This window comes from Perna viridis, chromosome 12, assembly GCF_037379345.1.
Source record: "Perna viridis isolate PV_CMFRI_1.1 ecotype Kerala chromosome 12, ASM3737934v1, whole genome shotgun sequence".
In the NCBI taxonomy this organism is placed as follows: domain Eukaryota; kingdom Metazoa; phylum Mollusca; class Bivalvia; order Mytilida; family Mytilidae; genus Perna; species Perna viridis.
The window spans coordinates 3,863,501-3,882,582 of NC_142456.1; the positions used below are offsets into that span (position 1 = coordinate 3,863,501).

Here is a 19,082-nt window from a genome sequence, read left to right on the forward strand (position 1 = left end):
GAATAAATTTTAATTTCCTCAATAATTAAGTTTGATTTATAAATGAATTATTTATTTACTTTGATCTTTGTAGCTAATATTTAAGACGGAAGTGTTTGTCTATGTCATAAAGAATTAAAGGATTATTTTTTGTATAATCAGGATGTTGTGAAACCGATGCAGAGTAAATTAATTTACCAACTTAATAAATACTATACTTACGTCAAATTTTAATTCATTGTTTTCATCGTATTGTAGGTTTCTTATAATTGTTTAATGTCAATATTTTTTTCCGTTCAGTTTGTTTTTCACGACTTATTACTGTGTGTCATGAATAAAATGTCATGTTTGAAATATTGTTCTGCTACCGTTAAAAAAGGAAAAGAAATGGTGAAACGCAAAAAGTGCATCACCATATACCCTTTATAAAAAGGTAAATACTTCCAGAGATCAACACAAGTTCGTCCATAAGAGTAAGCACACCTTTAAGTAAGGTCTTAAAACAGCAAGGTAATACAATCCATAGTAACAGAATGATATTATGTTATTATGTACAAATATGAATTATTTGCACTGTATTCTAAGTAAGTATTTACAGACATAACACGTTATCAAATAAAAATAAGAACGTTCTGTGTCTATCGGATAATAAACATATTGGAAAATTATAAGGGTTTGTTTGTCTTCTGGTAGTGACGTAATTTTCAAAAATATAACGTCCTCCGAAACTTTTATTTTTTAACGTTGACAAATAACATTGAAATCATGGTTACAGTTGCATGTAGTCTAGAACAACAATTTCAAATTGAGAAGTCAAGGCTTGTGGACAAACAACATAAGTGAATAAAATTCAACTGCGTCAACAAATTATCACCATAGAGCATGCGTCATTTATCAATAATTAGAAAAAGCCGTTAATATTAAGCGTTATGTCATCAAGGAGAACACCCAGGATTGTTAAAAGTTTTTGGTCGGTACCCAAGTTATTTGCCCTACACATTTGTATTTTAGGTCGGCTGTGGGGTTTGCTCCATGATCATCGTAAACCGTGAATACTTGTACAAGAACGTCACGCTAAAGAAACGTTCTTGTGTCTTTTAATAATGATTTGTATCTGTGCAAAACTTGTTGATACACTGAGTAAAATGGTTTTATCTTGCCCTTTAAAGAAGCTAGATTAAAATGTTTCCATAAGTAGTTCTGGTAAGACGCTTATACAGGATAATGCACTCGAGATATTTTGAGTGATAGAAAGAGTAATCAAGGGAACCAAAGTTATAGCGGTAATCAAAAGAATGTAATCCAGGAACAAAGACCAGACATGGAAAACAGACATTCACAAAAAAAGAACATAAAGTAACTAAAATCATACATACAAAGTAACAAAAGTAAATGAGCAACTCGGACTCCACTAAAAACTGGGAGCATGGACCAGGTGCACCGGTAGGGTAAGCGTCCTCTGCTTTTCTAGAAACACCCGCCGAGTTGCTCATAAAAAGTCAAGTCCGGGGTAGACAAACGAGAAAAGGAAAACTATGACCTGTTGAATAAATCAGTTTTCATGGTGTGGTAAAATGTCATCACTATTTTTTACTAATCTAATAAGTAACAGCGGAGATTGAAGAAAAAATAGAAACTGTCCGTTCACTTTGTCCTCATACGTCTAATGCAATCCGATTACAGCTTATTTAATATTATGATATACTAAGTAATCATATCATTGAATAAAGTGTATCAGAAGTAGGTTAGTGTGATGCACTTTTCCCACCTAATAGTCTCAATTAACCAACAGTAATGATACGTTTTAGAAATTGTTTTCCGTTTCATTTTTTTAACTACTTTCTGAAATCAAAGCACAACTTGTATCTTTTTTTTAATCTTTTTCTATCTTTTAGGCATGTTTCGACATCTTTCATTTCTATTGCGTGCATGTAATTAATACTTGTGTATAATTATAATCACCGATACCCTTAGATATTTGCCAGTGAGCTCACAAATATCAGATTAAAAAGAAGCATGTGATCTGACTTGCCAATAGAAAGCTTGGAAATTATTGTTGTTCCAATTGGTGAAATATTATTACTTTAACTTCATACATTTGCATAAGTGTGACAGGGAAATCAATGAGAACAGGGTAAGAACGGTCATCGAAAGAACATAATCCTAGTATAACGACTAGACAGGGAAGTAGACATACAAACATAAGAAAAGAACATGCAATAACCAAAATAAAAAGTCAAGAGGAAAAGAAGCAAATGAGCAACCCATACTCCACTACAGCATAGACCAGGTGCACCGGTAGGGAAAACTTCTTCCAGAACAAATCCTGCCCTATCATTAAAGATTTTTATAAAGACTTTATATTTGAACATTTTCACTCTATGCTAATTCCTAATTTACATTTTTGCAGAGTTCAGCCTCATGAGACTTAACAGTAGTTCTTATTATGAATAGTTTCTTTGCAAGAGACAATCAGTCCGCCCCATATAATATTTCATTTCAAATGAATGGGATAAATCAAATTCATTTAAATATCTTTTGTTTAACTCTTTTTTTCGGAGGAGATAGATTCATTAAAACGATTAATTTTTCTTCCATTTTGAACAATATTTTACAACGGGTGGATACTAATAATGTATAATTTAGTTTAGTTTACCAATGATTGAATCCTCGACAAATTTCAATTAAAACAGATTTTAGTTTGTCGACAGATCAGCATCGCATGCCATTTACCAACTGAAAAAAAGTCACTTATGTCTATTTTGTTCAGTCAGAGCTCTGTATAATAGAAGCTTTAATAGTGATACGAATGTTATCAATGGCGGCTAAATCGCCCAGCAAAGTTTCAAGTACAAGGTTTATTCAACGGGCTTTGACAAACCAAAAATGTTAACTTGATATGAAAATCTTTTGGGCGAATAAATCCAATAAGTCTCGTGTCAAGAGTGATTGGTAAGAAAATTAGAAATATTTCCAGATCGGTCATCTTGACCTTGATTGTCTGAACAAATCTAATTATCTCCCTTACCTACGATTTGTGGGCATGTTAATGAGTTATTTTAGGATATTTGCAAGGCGGGATAATTTGTTTGTCGTCTCCTTCGTCAATTAGGTACATTATATGAAAAATATGATGAAACAGGTGCGTGGTAGAATCTGAAAGTTATGATATTAGTTTGGTTTGGAGAAATCAAATAAAAAAGAACTGTCTACTTGGAAAAGGAACTCAATACCTGGAATAAGCGAAACGCAGATTTGATTCTTTTTTTGTTTGCACACTTTATAACTTTTACTTTACTATGGAAAACAAAGAGTTTTAGTGGCTATATAAAAAAAATTCTAAATTGAAACTTTTTAATCCAGAACAGTTTTAGCAAATAGTAATCTTATCCCTCTCACCATAGTAAGTATTTGTATCAAGGATAAATAAAACAAGAACATGTGCTGTTTTAAATATCAAATTGGAATTTTGTGAATAAACAAAAGTCATTATGTGACGCATAAAAGATAGACCAGCAAATTTAAAGAACGTCAAAGATATTTAAAGGTTTGATGAAAATCTGATTATTTAAGAATTTTTAATTATTCTACTAGAGGCTGTTGTTGTCCGAGCAGCAATATTTCAGCTATATTCAGACAATGAACATGAAATGGATGATAAAATGAAAATGAAATGAAAAAAAAAGGATGGGTCACAAGGATAATAGGATCGACAAATTTTGATTGCCACTGGAAAAAGGGGGAATGGGTAAGGTAGGGCAATTTAGCCTCCTGTGGCGGAGCGCAAAGGTTCCTACTCCGGGAGAATACCACAGCAGGGTTCTTGAACGTGCGAGGAACGTGGCATCTTTCCCAACACGGTGCACCACTATGGTTTGCGGTCAGGTTTTCCGTATTATAGCCTGACAACCCCAGCATGTAACACGCCAGAGGTACCCCATTCCACCACCTGGGGCACACATCACAGTTGCTCTGTGGGCAGAGCGCCTAGCCCCCGGCTAGGTTTCTGAGCACTATTTAGTCACCTTATACGACAAGCTTAGCGCTGCTGCAGGCCTATTCTTTTAACACCCGGACCTGAACGGGGCTCTACTAGAGGCAAAACTAGGGTAGAACAAATATCCATATTTAATGTGGAATTGCTACAATATGGCTTTTGTATTATTTTGATTGATTTGACTTTTTTGCTGAATCTGGTCATAGATAACCAATTCAGTTTCATGCCTATTACACGACGCATATACCAACGAATCTGTATAGATATAAATTCTGTTTTGTACAAAGAGTAATCAAGAAAACCAAGATTCTAGGTGAACTCAAAAGAATGCAATCCAGGGGCAAAGACCAGACATGAAAAACAGACATACACAACAAAGAACACAAAATAACCAAAATAATACATACAAAGCAAGTAAAGTAAATGAGAAATTCGGACTCAACAAAAACCTGGGAGCATGGTCCAGGTGCACCGGTAGAGTGAGCGTCCTCTGCTTTTCTAGAAACATCCGCGGAGTTGCTTATAAAGAGTCAAGTCCAGGGTAGACGAAAAAGGAAAGGAAAACTATGACAAGTTTTACCTATACGTTTTCATGATGCAGATGGATACATCATGACGATCCATGAATTCATAATGATGACCATAAAACTTTTGTAATGATGACTTCGAACGTGCAGTAACATAACCCTGTTCCAAAGCGCGAAGTCTAGTGCGATAAAAAAATCTAGCGTAGTTACAGCAAGCTCTGGAATAACGTATGAGTTGTAATATGGAAACTCCATATACGCAGGTGCCACCACATTGAACAAATATGTTGTCGATCAAAAATTCAAGCTTTTCTAAAGCATCTTCTTTGTTATATTTGGAAGATAATTTGGTGTATATTTTTGTTCAAAGTATGGGGAATCTCTACCTAGAACTACATGTTTGTATCTAGGTGTACCGCCTTTATGGAGTAACAACAATGTATAATGTTTTTGAATCAGGATTTTAACTGAGTATTAGGAATAGAAGTATAAAGAGTTAAAAATCATTTGCTTTAATGTCATAGTGTTCTGATAATAGTCTTGAATTGTGGGTTAAAGAATATGTTTCGGATTTGTCAGGATCCACATTGATTTGATAGCATTACGGGAGTAACAAGTGTCATGGTATAACTGGAGATCCTCTTTGACAGCTGTGAGTATAGAAATTCAAAGTTTTGAAAGAGATTTGATGGTACATTTTGTAGATCCAGCTATGTAGCGTTGTTTGTATGGATTCATCTGGAGTTTTGAAATCCAGTACATAAATGGTAGAACACAATCATCTTTTTTGGAAGAGACCAAAAGAGGATAGCACAGACTTTTGGTTTTCCACTGTCTCTTCTTTGGAAACTGCTGTGGCAGTATAGGTCTTATTACTACCACTATTGTCTACGTCTACATCTGATAATAGGTATTGGATGTAATACGCTTTTCAGACAAAAACAATGTTATTTTGGGCTTTGTCTGCTGGCACAACAAGAAATGTATAGGAGACAATGTTTTGCTATATTGGAGTCTACAAAGTTTTATAAAATGTTTGACACAAAATGGGAACCCTCGGCGATTGAATTATTGAATAGAACAGGGAAAAATCTTATATATGTACCTTGCAGTATTATGATAAATAGCAAAAAAATGATTATATGAAAGCCCCCAAATAAACATTTAGTATTTTTTTTCTCAGTATCAATTTGAATGTTATAACGCGTTTTGTGGAAAAGGTATACTGTAATATTTATACCAAGCATGGTTGTATAAATCTATGTTAAGGGTGTTCGCTGCTATTTAAGAATAGCAAGGTTTTCTAAGGGTTTTTAGATCTGTAAAGACATTTCAGACACGGGGAAAGTGATTCCTTTAGACTTTCCATAGGTTTTGTCATAGTATGTTGTATTTATCAATAACACTGAAGAAATAATAAGGATTTCATTTTAAAAACATTCAAATAACATTTTTACTTGCGTTTAAAGAAATTATGAAAAGTAAAGGTAGGGTCAAAATGTAAATAATATAAATGCTAGAAATTGATAAAACCAGATTAGTCCGAAAATCTCACAAAAATGCCTGAAAATGACCAGCAATTATCCTTAAGGATCGAGTCATTTGCACCGATTCATTTATGAAATTGAGAATTAACTACAAAACAAAACATTAACATAGTACTAATGATCTATTTACGACTTCCGAACTATCAAAAATAGATATTTCTTTAAGGTGGGAAATCGTGTAAATGATACTTCCTACTGCGAACCAAGATTCCTTTGGATAAAATATTAAAATTGAAATATAAAGTAATCATAGTCATGAGTACGGCTAACCAATAGCCTTGCCGGGTTTATAACTCCTAAATCTTTCAGAGTTAAAAATATATATTTTTTCTATAATTCCTTCAAGCTTTCTGCTTCCTTTTTGTTGCTATGTTCAGCAAAATGACTATATCCAGCATTGAACTACGTTTAGCATATAAGTTTGTCCTTTCGTGCAGAAGTATGAATATCAGTATGGCATTAATTTGCAACAGTAGTTGACTCAAGCTGTGCCCGGCAATGCTCTGTCATCAACATAAGTCATCAGAAATTGATACTTGGTAACCTTATTGAATATCTACATGATTTTTGCCATAATGATTAATTTTCAAAAACAATATTTCAATGCCTTACCCTATTATCATTAAAACATTAATATACGACACGGTGAACTTTTCTGAAAAATGTTCATTGATTTGCATATGAATAGTCCATATAATATCAGTTTTGTACCGAAATTGAATCATATTTTTTTTAAATAGAGGTTCTTATTTAAGCAAACAGCTGAACATTACCCTCTTATTTGTTATTTTGTAAATTAAAGCCTAGTATCCCTTCTACAAGTTGGATAGAATAAAATTCAATATTAGAGAATTTGACTTAATATTCAGTTATTCATTTACATATATTGTCAAAATGACCTTAAAATACCGGATATAGCTCAGTTAGGCCAATGATTCAGATTTCTAAAAAATAGCAATTTTTAGTCTTCATTTTTCAAAATTCTGCAAGGTGAATTTTCTTAAAAAATTGCCAAATGATGCGCCACATTTGTGTAATGTCATGTACAAATTTAAAGAAAATTGAATCATGGAAAAATTTTGGGGTACCCCAGGTCTACTACCTTAGATAATGAAATAGTCAGGCAATTATACATATACATAGCGCAAAATGATGGTGTCTGATAGTTTGTACAAACGCTAAATGACAAACAAATAAAAAGACAACAGAACTAGTGGACAAGTAAATGCTTATTCTCAATTCTTGATTATAGTATTTAAGTAGCTGTCTTTGTAGGAATCATGCAAAATCTGAAAAATGTGATACACCCCAAAGAAGGCTACATATTTTCATTTTGTAATTAAGTTGTTTTATGGGTCTATATTATGAAATTTGTAATTATTCATTCAAATCTGCCTGCTCATTGGAGATAAATGACAAACAAATAAAAAGACAACAGAACTAGTGGACAAGTAAATGCTTATTCTCAATTCTTGATTATAGTATTTAAGTAGCTGTCTTTGTAGGAATCATGCAAAATCTGAAAAATGTGATACACCCCAAAGAAGGCTACATATTTTCATTTTGTAATTAAGTTGTTTTATGGGTCTATATTATGAAATTTGTAATTATTCATTCAAATCTGCCTGCTCATTGGAGATAATTGACATTGAAAGTCCAATAGATTCTATTGTATTCGAGTGTCATTTACAGAGTTATCTCCCTTACCTTTGAATTCTACAGTGCATTCTATACAATATTTATCTCGTATGAGCACGGGTAATATGAAAAACCAGATGTTAATTTCTGTTTACTAAAGTATTTTAAACAAGATATCAAAAATAAAAATATGTAGGCTTTCCAACCATGTATCACATTTTGCATGATTCTTAGCTGGAATGCTACTTAATATTTTTCAATCCAACATTTTGAGAACGCTAATCAAGTTTATAGCTTGAAACGTCTTATAGAATTGATTGTTGATATTGATATACATGTTAAATTTAAAATGAAAAGTTTAAGAATAATTGGTACTTTTGGCAATCGATAATTTATTTTGTACATAAAATTCTGCAACAAAACATAAATACATTGCGTTTACTTTTTAAAATAACGATGTTCTGATTGTTGCATATACAGGAAAAACAACAAAGCGAAAATAAAAGGATACCAAAAACATATGCCAATAACATAGATAAAGTCCACACCAATATAAGTATATAAATGAATACTCCTATTTTTAACTAACATTTAAACCAAGACGAGTAAAACTAATAAAATTGTAAATATTTAATATACAAAAAAACTTATATGCAAAATGCAAATAATCGTGTTAAATAGGACAAATAATTTGTGTCCATTAGAAAGTTTTATGAAATAAATTAATTTTGAAATATAGTTTTATAACATAAAAGATATGTTTTACACAACTTCTATAATGTACTAGCATGCAACGATGGTATTTGGAATCAAGGACAACTATACATTCTAGTTTTAACTTTTAGTCATCGCAAAATATCATGTTATATGACGGAACATACATATGCATTTAAAAGTATTAAGAGTTAAACAGATAATTAATTTTAATTGACAGCAGATATGACTACTGTGATTATGACGTTTATGAGTTTGTACAAATACTTAAATATGTCAATGGGTTTCACAAACTTGCCCCCACCCCCCAAAAAATAATTGAAATGTATTTGACCAAGATATACTGATGAATTTATATGAAATAAAAAAAAATGTATACTTGCTAGAAACAAGAAAGTTAACTTTTACAAAGTGGCAAATGACAAACTAAGTTCGGTAATGTGGTTTGTAGCTGTTTCTGAAAGAGAAACCAAGAGTGAATTTGGTGGTTATTTAACATGCATGTTTCACCCCTGTCTGATTTTTATGAGGACTTGCTATTTTAACTGTGCAAACTTTGGTGCTCGCAATGTAAATAATGTTTCAGACAATTTTCTATTAGGAGGTTTTTCTTTCCAATATTGCAACAGGTTATTACAGCATAATATATGTTGTCCTTGGTCATTGTTAGACAGCATAGTGATAAGACACACGTACAGAGGCTCGTACACAGACAGATTGTAATTACGGATTTCATGTATATAGGACGATTTTACCTTGGATTTTCTTATTGGATGTAATTGAATGTATGTTATTTTTATCATTATTTGTTGTATTTTTAAATTTGAGCGCACATCAAATAGTTTGCATAGCTGCTCTAGTTTGTTACATTAGGAGTGTACTGACTTTAATGCAATAACACTCAAAGTGTCGAATATGCTCAAATCATCACGTGTTAAAAATATGAATAGTTTTGTCTGCATGATTAGTTTTAAAGTAGCATGAAATGATAGAAGAATATAGCACTAAATTATTAAATTCATTTTTATGACCGTTTGAATTAGATTTCCTCAGTCCCCAGAGTAAGTACCATACGTAGGTCCCAACTTAAATGCCGAGAAAAGTAATAAACAACCGAGGTACGGTAGACACTCATAATATATACACACAGAGGTTCAAACCCCAAGTTTTGTCGTAAGCAGTGATACCAAAATCAGCACTAATCTATTAAGCCTTTAAGTTTGTGTTTGTCTTTTGACACATAACATGTGTCAAAAGTTTTGACATTACCAAATTTTACTTAAGGGAATGGTTTGATCATGCATATCTTTTGACTTGCGAACCATCTACAGATCTAATCTTTTCTTTCAGATCTTTACGGCACTATGTTTATCTTGAGATTTTTTCTGATCACTGTTCATGTATCGGCAGTCACTATGGCAAACCAATGGACTACTACAATGACAGAGGTAGTAGACATCGGCACAAAAAGGTTCTCAGGTCATTTCAAATTTAACTTGGTGGAGGATTTGAATGGATGGGAGCTTGATATTCACTTCTCTGATGGAGTATTGGAAATATCGGTAACGTACAAGATGAATTTTAGTATTACAAAACCTTAATTCTGCTCATGTAAGATCTTGCACACATTTTAATATTATTTCGCCGCAGTCGGTATAGTTTTGCTTTTTACCCTTTGACCTTAAGGACGCTCTTCCATGGAAACGCAAGTCACCTGATCGCAATTCTGTTCCCGATTGGCTAAATAATGATAACTTAGTGGCGTTCGGAAAAATTGTATCGAAAATTTGAAATGACGTGCCGTGTTATTTTCTTGACAGAAATGTAGAAACTTTGAAGTAAAAGGAACAAAGTTTTACTGCGTCGGCTATCTTTTTTTAAAGATAGTACTTGTTTTTTTTTATAATATCGTGTGATGTATAATGTTTTACTTTGAATAGTAGTTTTAGGATTAAGTGACTTCATAAAACAAAGAATTTTAACTGCAATTCACTTATCATCGTTACATCTTCAGATCTTCGTTGACAATATTAATAAAAATATATTTTAAGCTTAAGTTTTCACGACAAAGCAAAAAATCAATCAGACTGTTTGTTTGTTTGTTTGGTTGTTGGGCTTTAACGTCCGAGCAGCAATATTTCAGCTATATTCAGACAATGAACATGAAATGGATGATAAAATGAACATGAAATGATAAAAAAAGGATGGGTCACAAGGACAACAGGGTCGACAAATTTTGATTGCCACTAGAAAAAGGGGGATGGGTAAGGTCGGGCAATTTAGCCTCCTGAGGCGGAGCGCAAAGGTTCCTACTCCTATCGAATACCACAGCAGGGTTCTTTAACGTGCGAGGAACGTGGCATCTTTCCCAACACGGTGCACCACTATGGTTTGCGGTCAGGTTTTCCGTATTATAGCCTGACAACCCCAGCATGTAACATGCCAGGGGTACCCCATTCCACCACCTGGGGCACACATCCCAGTTGCTCTGTGGGCAGAGCGCCTAACCCCCGGCTAGGTTTCTGAGCACTATTTAGTCGCCTTTTACGACAAGCTTAGCGCTGCTGCAGGCCTATTCTTTTAACACCCGGACCTGCACGGGGCTCAATCAGACTGAGGTTGACTAATGGTAATCAAGTTTTTGTCTATAATGTCATTGATATTTTCATTGACAATGACACGTTCATTCATATTTTCTTAAAGTTATTTCAGTGCTGACGTCACAGCAAAGAGAAAAGAAACTTTTAATATATCGTTGATGAAATTAGCTGTTACATGAACGAGTTTCAAACTCTAATGTGGAAAATTTATTGAATCCGAAATTACCTTGTTTTCAATTCCTGATCAGTGTTAACACTTTGTTTTTCTACTCGTGTCTTTGTCAAATGGTCATTGAATGACATGTAGGTCAATACAATGATTTTAACAAAACTACGAAGAATGAGAAAAAAATCAACATAATATATATTTGAGTCTAGTGCGATAACTAACAGTAGAACGATATGGATTGCTACAATACAGGTAAACTCAGCAGCTCAAAACGTATTTCGCTTAGAATTATATCCGTAGAAGTTTATTTATTTTCAATTCGATTGTAACTAGAATCATTTTTTGCAAAGAGCTGGATGGCGGACCTAGTTATCGAACGGCATGGAGCATTACCGATGTTCTACCGACTAATAAATAAGAACTACAATGGCATTTTACGTGCTGGAGCTACTCTGGATATTCCGATCCAAGGAACCGCAATCATGAACATTCCAACTGCAAATGGTACTTTAAAGAACATGAGGATCGATGGCTTTACAGTCAAACCTGTTGCTAACAGTGAGTAGTTTAAATTAAAGAAAATGGAGACATTTAAAAGGCACTGGATGTTTGCTAATAATTGAGTCTATTACTAAACGGTTATGATTTAATGTATATATTTTTACAATTTGCCTTTGGCCCGTGCACTACATGAAACAAAACTGAACTCATAGACTATCATAATAACTTAATCGAAACATAGATGTTTGGACAAACCAGTCCAGAAATTGAATATGATTATAGTGAAACCTTCCTAAACAAAAATTTTTTGAACTTAAATATATAATCAAGAGATCCAAAATTCCACTGGATCTAAGGATCGTTAGAAGTGCTTATTAAAAACATGTTTTCGGAATTTTCAGGGTTCGGTTTCAGACAGGTTTTACTGTATTACGCTTCACTGATACTGTATACCTTGATTTTTTTTTATAAACACATTTTATCGCTCTTTTAGATGATGGCACTAAATATAATTACAACGAAGTTTTACAAAAGTCCATCTTATTCTACGCTGCTCAGAGATCGGGAAGTTTACCCGATAACAGGATTCCGTGGAGGGGTAGCTCCGCCCTTCGTGATCATGGTGACAGTTCGGAAGATCTTACAGGCGGGTGGTACGATGGTAAGTATTGTTGTCAGTACAAAAATATGTTCCACCATTGTTAGAACGGATATTCTGATTCATACAAGACTTGGCACTTTTTATCTCGAGCTTTAGCTGGGGAGCAAGTATCAGTCACATAACTAAAGTGGATGGAGAAAAACATGATTCATAATAGAAAGCAAACACTATTTGGTAAACACTTTTAATCAGGTAATCAACTAAATCAAATGTATATGAAAGACGTCGTCAAACTTCCATTGGATTAATCTCAAATGGTAGATGTTTATAAATCAAGAACATGCCAGTTTGAATAGAAGAGCACGTTGCGTCTACGAACGCTAAAAGTCTTCAGCCGCCGACATTGAAATCAACAACCTTAGGCGCTCTCAGTCTATGTTTTCTGTTTTAATATAAACTAGCCGAATAAGACAACTGCAATTAGCCCAACTAATGTTGTGTTAAAATATGTTGCAAGAGAAAACTATTGCCACAAACGTGTTTAAGGAAGCATGGTATTTGTCTTTATTCTGAACAAATGTGTCTAGAATAGAATATTTTTACAGGTAGTAACAATGTAAAATTTGGATTTCCTATGGCGGCCTCCACCACCTTACTTGGCTGGAGTCTGTTTCAGTATAAAGATGCATACCAAGCCAGTGGACAATTAGAAGCTATGTATGACTGTATTCGATGGCCCCTAGAATGGCTTGTCAAATGTCATACTGGACAAAACGAACTTTACGTTCAGGTTTGTTCTTTGAGAAAAGATAATGTTTTTTTTTTCTATTCAAGTCTAGTTTTCCCCACCTTTGGCTTTTAATTTGTACTTTTACGTTAATAAAGTTAATATTCAATACCAAACTCCTTTGTAGACCAATGAATTTAGTTTTACCACGTAGCTTACAGGCTCTGCTGCACAAGATGTGAATTTGAGAAAAACAATCACAAGGCATGACCACTACTAAATCCTCAAAGATTTTTCCATTGAACTTAATTACTTTGCATAAGGAGGCATGGTTAAATATTTTGTGTGTCGTGGGATTTAAGCTTAAAAAACGAATAAATTAACCTCTAAAAAGGATATTAAGTCAGTGTTTTAAAGGTTTTGGTTCAAATTTTGATCCCATTGATGTAGTTACATTTTGTAGGTAGGAGTAAGTATTGAAGATTATATATCATGGGTTAGACCAGAAGACATGCCGGTCGATCGTCCAGCCTTTAAAATAACAGCAAGTAAACCCGGAAGTGACATCGCAGCCGAATATGCAGCCGCGATGGCAGTCGGGTCGATTGTGTTTAAAAGAAAAGGTTATCATTGTTATTATAGTAAATCTATTCTTTATTTTACATTCTCACCTTTGGTTCCCTGAAACAAAATCATCTCATTTTCACAGAAAAATTGACAAATGATTTTGTAGACTGAACATATTAAAACCATTTTTTATTACCATACTTAATACAAAAAAAAGCATTCCTATGAATATTGAAATTTTCAGTATGGTGTTTTCAAAGGATAACTTCTAATCTGGAGCGCTACAACAAAATACTAAGGACGTTCTAGATCCAAAAATAAATTAAAAATATCGAAGTAAGATTTTTGGTAATATTCCTACATTTGGTAGGTAGTTATTCTGCTAACAACATGAATTTCTATTGCCGATGTTACATTTATGTCACAAACAACATTACTGAATTTTGTCATCTGATCCCAATAACACAATATATGTTTATTTAGATCCTGCCTTCTCTACAAAACTACTCAGCCATGCTAAAGAATTATATAGATTTGCCAAAAGCCATAGAGGAATATACAGTGATAGTGTGCCACAAGCAAATGCTTACTATAGGTTAGTTTAATTATCCATAAACAACAACAGCTTCTATGTTGTGCCATAGATATTAGGTTAGGGTCATTTTATTTTGAAAACCAAATCCCAACAAGTTTACAGTGGTGATTGTGGACTCAAGATTGTTCTAATTTTAAAGACCTTACATTTAATTTGACGACAGAAGTCATCCCAATACATACATGTAAATATATGACAAACGAGACGATTTTGATTTTAAAATAATCAATTTACCTTTCTTAAGCAGTCATATACCAGCTTCCCATGTACATATAGTGTTTATCTTGCTCTGTTCTTAAGAAGTTATAGAACTAGTAGCAACTATTCTGACTTCTAAATACACCAAGATTGGCCGATAGACTGGCTTTCGTTCCATGATTTTAAGAAAGTTTATCTCATGAACTCCTTTAAAAGTCTTACTTCTAATATGTCTAGATCTCACTGAAAGATATTCTGTTTTTGACAATCATATCATAGTTAATTGATTCTCATACTGGCAACAAAGTGATGTTTCTGTACATTATCGCCCCGTGCAGGTCCGGGTGTGAAAAGAATAGGCCTGCAGCAGCGCTGAGCTTGTCGTATAAGGCGACTAAATAGTACTCAGAAACCTAGCCGGGAGCTAGGCGCTCTGCCCACAGAGCAACTGGGATGTGTGCCCCAGGTGGTGGAATGGGGTACCCCTGGCGTGTTACATGCTGGGGTTGTCAGGCTATAATACGGAAAACCTGACCGCAAACCATAGTGGTGCACCGTGTTGGGAAAGATGCCACGTTCCTCGCACGTTAAAGAACCCTGCTGTGGTATTCGATAGGAGTAGGAACCTTTGCGCTCCGCCACAGGAGGCTAAATTGCCCGACCTTACCCACCCACCCCCTTTTTCCAGTGGCAATCAAAATTTGTCGACCCTATTGTCCTTGTGTCCCATACTTTTTTTTTCATTTCATGTTCTTTTTATCATCCATTTCATGTTCATCGTCTGAATATAGCTGAAATATTGCTGCTCGGACGTTAAACCCCAACAAACAAACAAACAAACTGAACATTATCATTTTTATCTTGACGTGTCCCCAAAAACAAAACTTATTCCGGAGCATGGGTTTTGAATTAACTAAATTTCGATTGTACCAAATTCTTTTTCACTTATTCATTTTTCACAACTTTTGTACTGTACTAATTTAGCCGATTTTTACTGGTGGCAATTTTTATACAACCTTTTCGTGTTTAAATATACCAGAAATAGGTTATTTAAGCTCCCTATAAAATCTTCTTTAAATTAGAAATGCCTGTTCTAAGTCAGGATCATTGCAGTGGTTTTATGCTTCCCACTTTGAGTCTGAAATTGCACCTTGTTATTCAGATTTTCCCTTGACTATTCCTGACTATTGGCTAGATTTTATCAGTTCGGTATTTGTAATCACCCTTCATGTATATGCACATAACAGAAATCTTAGTAAAAGCATTAAAGAGTAATGAAGGGAACCAAGGTTATAGCGGTAATCCAAAGAATTTAATCCATGGACAAAGAACAGACATTGAAAACAGACATACAGAACAAAGACCATAAAGTAACTAAAATTATACAACACTTTTATGTATATATGCAGTTTTATGAGCAACTCGGAGGGTGTTTCTAGTAGAGCATTGGAGACTAACACTACCGGGGCACTTTTTAGATTTTAGAGGAATCAGGATCATCAATTTACTTTTATTGTTTGGTAGATTTTGGTTATTTAATGTTTTCTTTTGTGTGTGTCTAATTTCCCTGTCTAGTCTTTATCCTTGGAATTTTGATTAACGCTCGAATTGAGGTTCAAGAGCAAAACATTAAACAATAATATGTATTATTGTATTTGTTTTTTGTTTTTGTTTTATAAATTTGATGAATATATAGTTCTAGCAATTATGAAGATGAGCTTTGTTGGGGGGCGGCTTGGTTATACTTAGCTACAAGCGATTCCCAGTACCTAAATGATGCTGAGAACTTCTATATCAGTGGCGAAGCTTGGGGACAATCATGGAATGACAAAAACACAGGCAACATGGTAAGAATAATTGGTCATGATTTAGACAATATGACACAATGATTCTTCATTCGATGTTTTTACTTCCATGTCTTTGTTTCTTTTGCGTTTATTTATTTCATATAGCTCAAAAATAATCTTAAAATAATTAAAAATAGATTCAGTTCATCTATCAATAATATTGTTTTCCTGGTCTGAAACGTTTATGTTACTCTCTTTATTAATATAATAAAATATTATATTCAATATCCCAATATAACTCACAATTTATATGTATCTCTCAATACTTAATCTTTATTCAGATTCTACTTTACAAAATAACCCATAAAGATAAATACAAAAATGACACAGAAGCAACTTTTGCTGACTGGCTTCCCGGAAGTACAGCACAAAAACGTGTTCCATATACTCCTAAAGGACTTGCATTCCGAAATCCCTGGGGATCTCTAAGATATGCTTGTGAGTAGAACTTCATACTTTTGTTTCTCTCCTTCACTTAGATCTAGTTCGTAAAGACGCCGACCATAAAGAGTTTATTTCCAAACAATTTGAACGCGTGGGTTAACCTCACATTCTAATATATCAATTGAAATATGGATTCCAGACATTGATTCCCACTCAGGAAATGTATTCATTTCGATTTTCATTGTACAGACTGTATAAGTCAAATACTGGCCTTATTAAAAAGTCCGTCCTCTTGCCAAAATAAATTACCAGTTCACACTTCGTTTTTGTTTCTGTTCAGAACAATCATCTTCGATTATGTTTTTTTTTTATTTTAAAAATCTAAAAGAAAAAAACTCTTACCAGTCAACAAGTAAACCTCTGGAAAAAGTATTCATGTTTTGTTGCTTCTCAAAACTTAGAATCATGCAAAATGTGATTCATGGGTAAAAAGCCTACATATTATTATTTTTGATATTTTGTCTGAAATGTCATAGTAAACAGAAATAAACATGTGGTTTTTCATATGACCCGTGCTTTTAGGAGATAAAAATTATATAGAATGCACTGTAAATTTCAAAATTAAGGGAGATAACTCTGTAAATGGCGCTCAAATACAATAGAATCTACTGTATTTTTAATGTCAATTATCTCCGAAGAGCAGGCAGATTTGAATGAATAATTACAAATTTCATAATATCGACCCATAAAACAATTTAAGTATAAACCCATAAAATAACTTAATTACAAAAATTAAAATGTGTAGCCTTTTTTTGGGTGTGTCACATTTTTCAGATTTTGCATGATTCTTACAAAGACGGCTACTTAATCCCTTTAGATGTTGAATTATTCACTTAACTAATGACACATTCAGAAAGATGGCTTTTTTGAAAATTGAGACACATCATTATATTTGTCCGAAGATAATGGAGGACATTTCGGTCATTGAACTGTTCGCTCTCATTAAAGAATGTCGATATCATATTATTACGGCAAAAGAGTAAGCCAGACAAAAAGACCGACAGAACAATTAGATAACGTGTAACTTGTCGTAACAATTAAAAGATTAGTTCAACTTATCTCAAGTAGAAACAATATTTTTTTTCAGCTAATATGGCTTTTATGGCACTGCTTGCTGCTGAAGACGGCATACGAACTAACGAATATCGTACATGGGCTAAAGGTCAAATAGGATTTGCCCTTGGTGATACCGGTAGAAGTTTTGTTGTTGGATTTGGAGTTAATCCACCTACTCAGCCATACCATAGGGCAAGGTTATAATGAATTATTCATTTTTTTTCAGTCCATTTTAATCATGTTTATTCCAGCGACTTCGATGATACATGATAAATCAGATTAAATCCTTTCTCTTTTTATTTTTTTATACATGGTGTAATGTCATTATACATCCAAGATTCAGCGATTTCCCCACTGCGCCGATTTTCGTATTGATTCTTTCCTATTTGTGTAGTGTATATGCCGTTGTGATCATCATTTACATTTGTTTCATATGTTTTTTTTCCAACATAGCCTAAAACATATACCAAAATCAACGATGTTATGTCTCTGTCCCATGACTTTCAAATTTTGAGTTGAATACTTTCCACCACAGTTCTCTAATTTTTTTTTCTACATTATGTATAGTTCATGTCCAATGATGCCAGCTAGATGCTCAATGGCGGATAAGGATCTTAATGCACCAAACCCACATATATTGTATGGTGCGCTTGTAGGAGGACCAGATGGCAACGACAGGTACACGGACAGACGGACAAATGTCATGAACAATGGGGTAAAATGTGATTACAACGCAGGGTTCCAAGGCGCTGTTGCAGGTAATCTCGCTTTTCTAAGGTCGAAGAACTAAAGCAAACCAATGAGGTTGCCTTTATATCATAATATCTAAATGTTGGTTTATGCACCAAAGTTATTTTTGGGATTTTAACACGAGTTTAAGGAGATCGCATGAAATGTTGTGAGCACAAAATGGCTGTTGTGTATCATTACTACTGTTGACTACAATTTGTTCTGTATTCACAGATGCGTGTATTATAAATAATACCTATTTTCTAAAAAAATCATAGCTATAATGACTTTAAATATCTCCGCCAGTTAATTTCACTCGGACACACATTCTAATATTAATACTTTTTATTACCACCTGTAATTGCTCTCGTTCTCATATTTCATACTTCTCTATTTCGCTTGTTTTTGCAGGGCTGAAATCCCTTCATTTGCGACACATTTTAGACTGACCAGTTTTCCAGGCACTGCAGCTTTTATACAAATACATATTACTCTCAGAAAAATGCGTTTTGTAACAAGTTTACTCCAATAAAAAACTATTTTCCACAATATGTTTGTCAACTTCTATTGAGTCACCAAAGTGAAGTTTTTACAGCTTATTTTGGTTGCCAGCACGTGCTTATATTTCTGTTTCATTATTGAATTA

The 19,082-nt window shown here is 33.7% G+C and overlaps 1 protein-coding gene across 1 annotated transcript; it reads left to right on the forward strand.

Annotated features, from left to right (window-relative positions):
- Positions 1-9,043: 9,043 nt before the first annotated feature.
- Positions 9,044-18,985, forward strand: LOC148600906 (uncharacterized). Its single transcript, XM_088554686.1, has 12 exons — positions 9,044-9,187; positions 9,753-9,964; positions 11,522-11,729; positions 12,166-12,333; positions 12,879-13,063; positions 13,464-13,623; positions 14,051-14,162; positions 16,057-16,207; positions 16,489-16,645; positions 17,739-17,904; positions 18,275-18,465; positions 18,848-18,985. The coding sequence occupies exons 2-12, from the start codon at positions 9,767-9,769 to the stop codon at positions 18,883-18,885; spliced, it is 1,734 nt and encodes a 577-aa protein (XP_088410812.1). The 5' UTR covers positions 9,044-9,187; positions 9,753-9,766; the 3' UTR covers positions 18,886-18,985.
- Positions 18,986-19,082: the final 97 nt, after the last annotated feature.

What these genes read in the sequence shown, in the direction of transcription:
- LOC148600906 (XM_088554686.1), top strand. Translation starts at nt 9,767, where the DNA reads ATGTTTATCTTGAGATTTTTTCTGATCACTGTTCATGTATCGGCAGTC. An exon ending in AGTCAAACCTGTTGCTAACA is followed by an intron (nt 11,730 to 12,165) that starts GTGAGTAGTTTA and finishes TCGCTCTTTTAG; the next exon opens with ATGATGGCACTAAATATAAT. An exon ending in ACAAAAACACAGGCAACATG is followed by an intron (nt 16,208 to 16,488) that starts GTAAGAATAATT and finishes ATCTTTATTCAG; the next exon opens with ATTCTACTTTACAAAATAAC.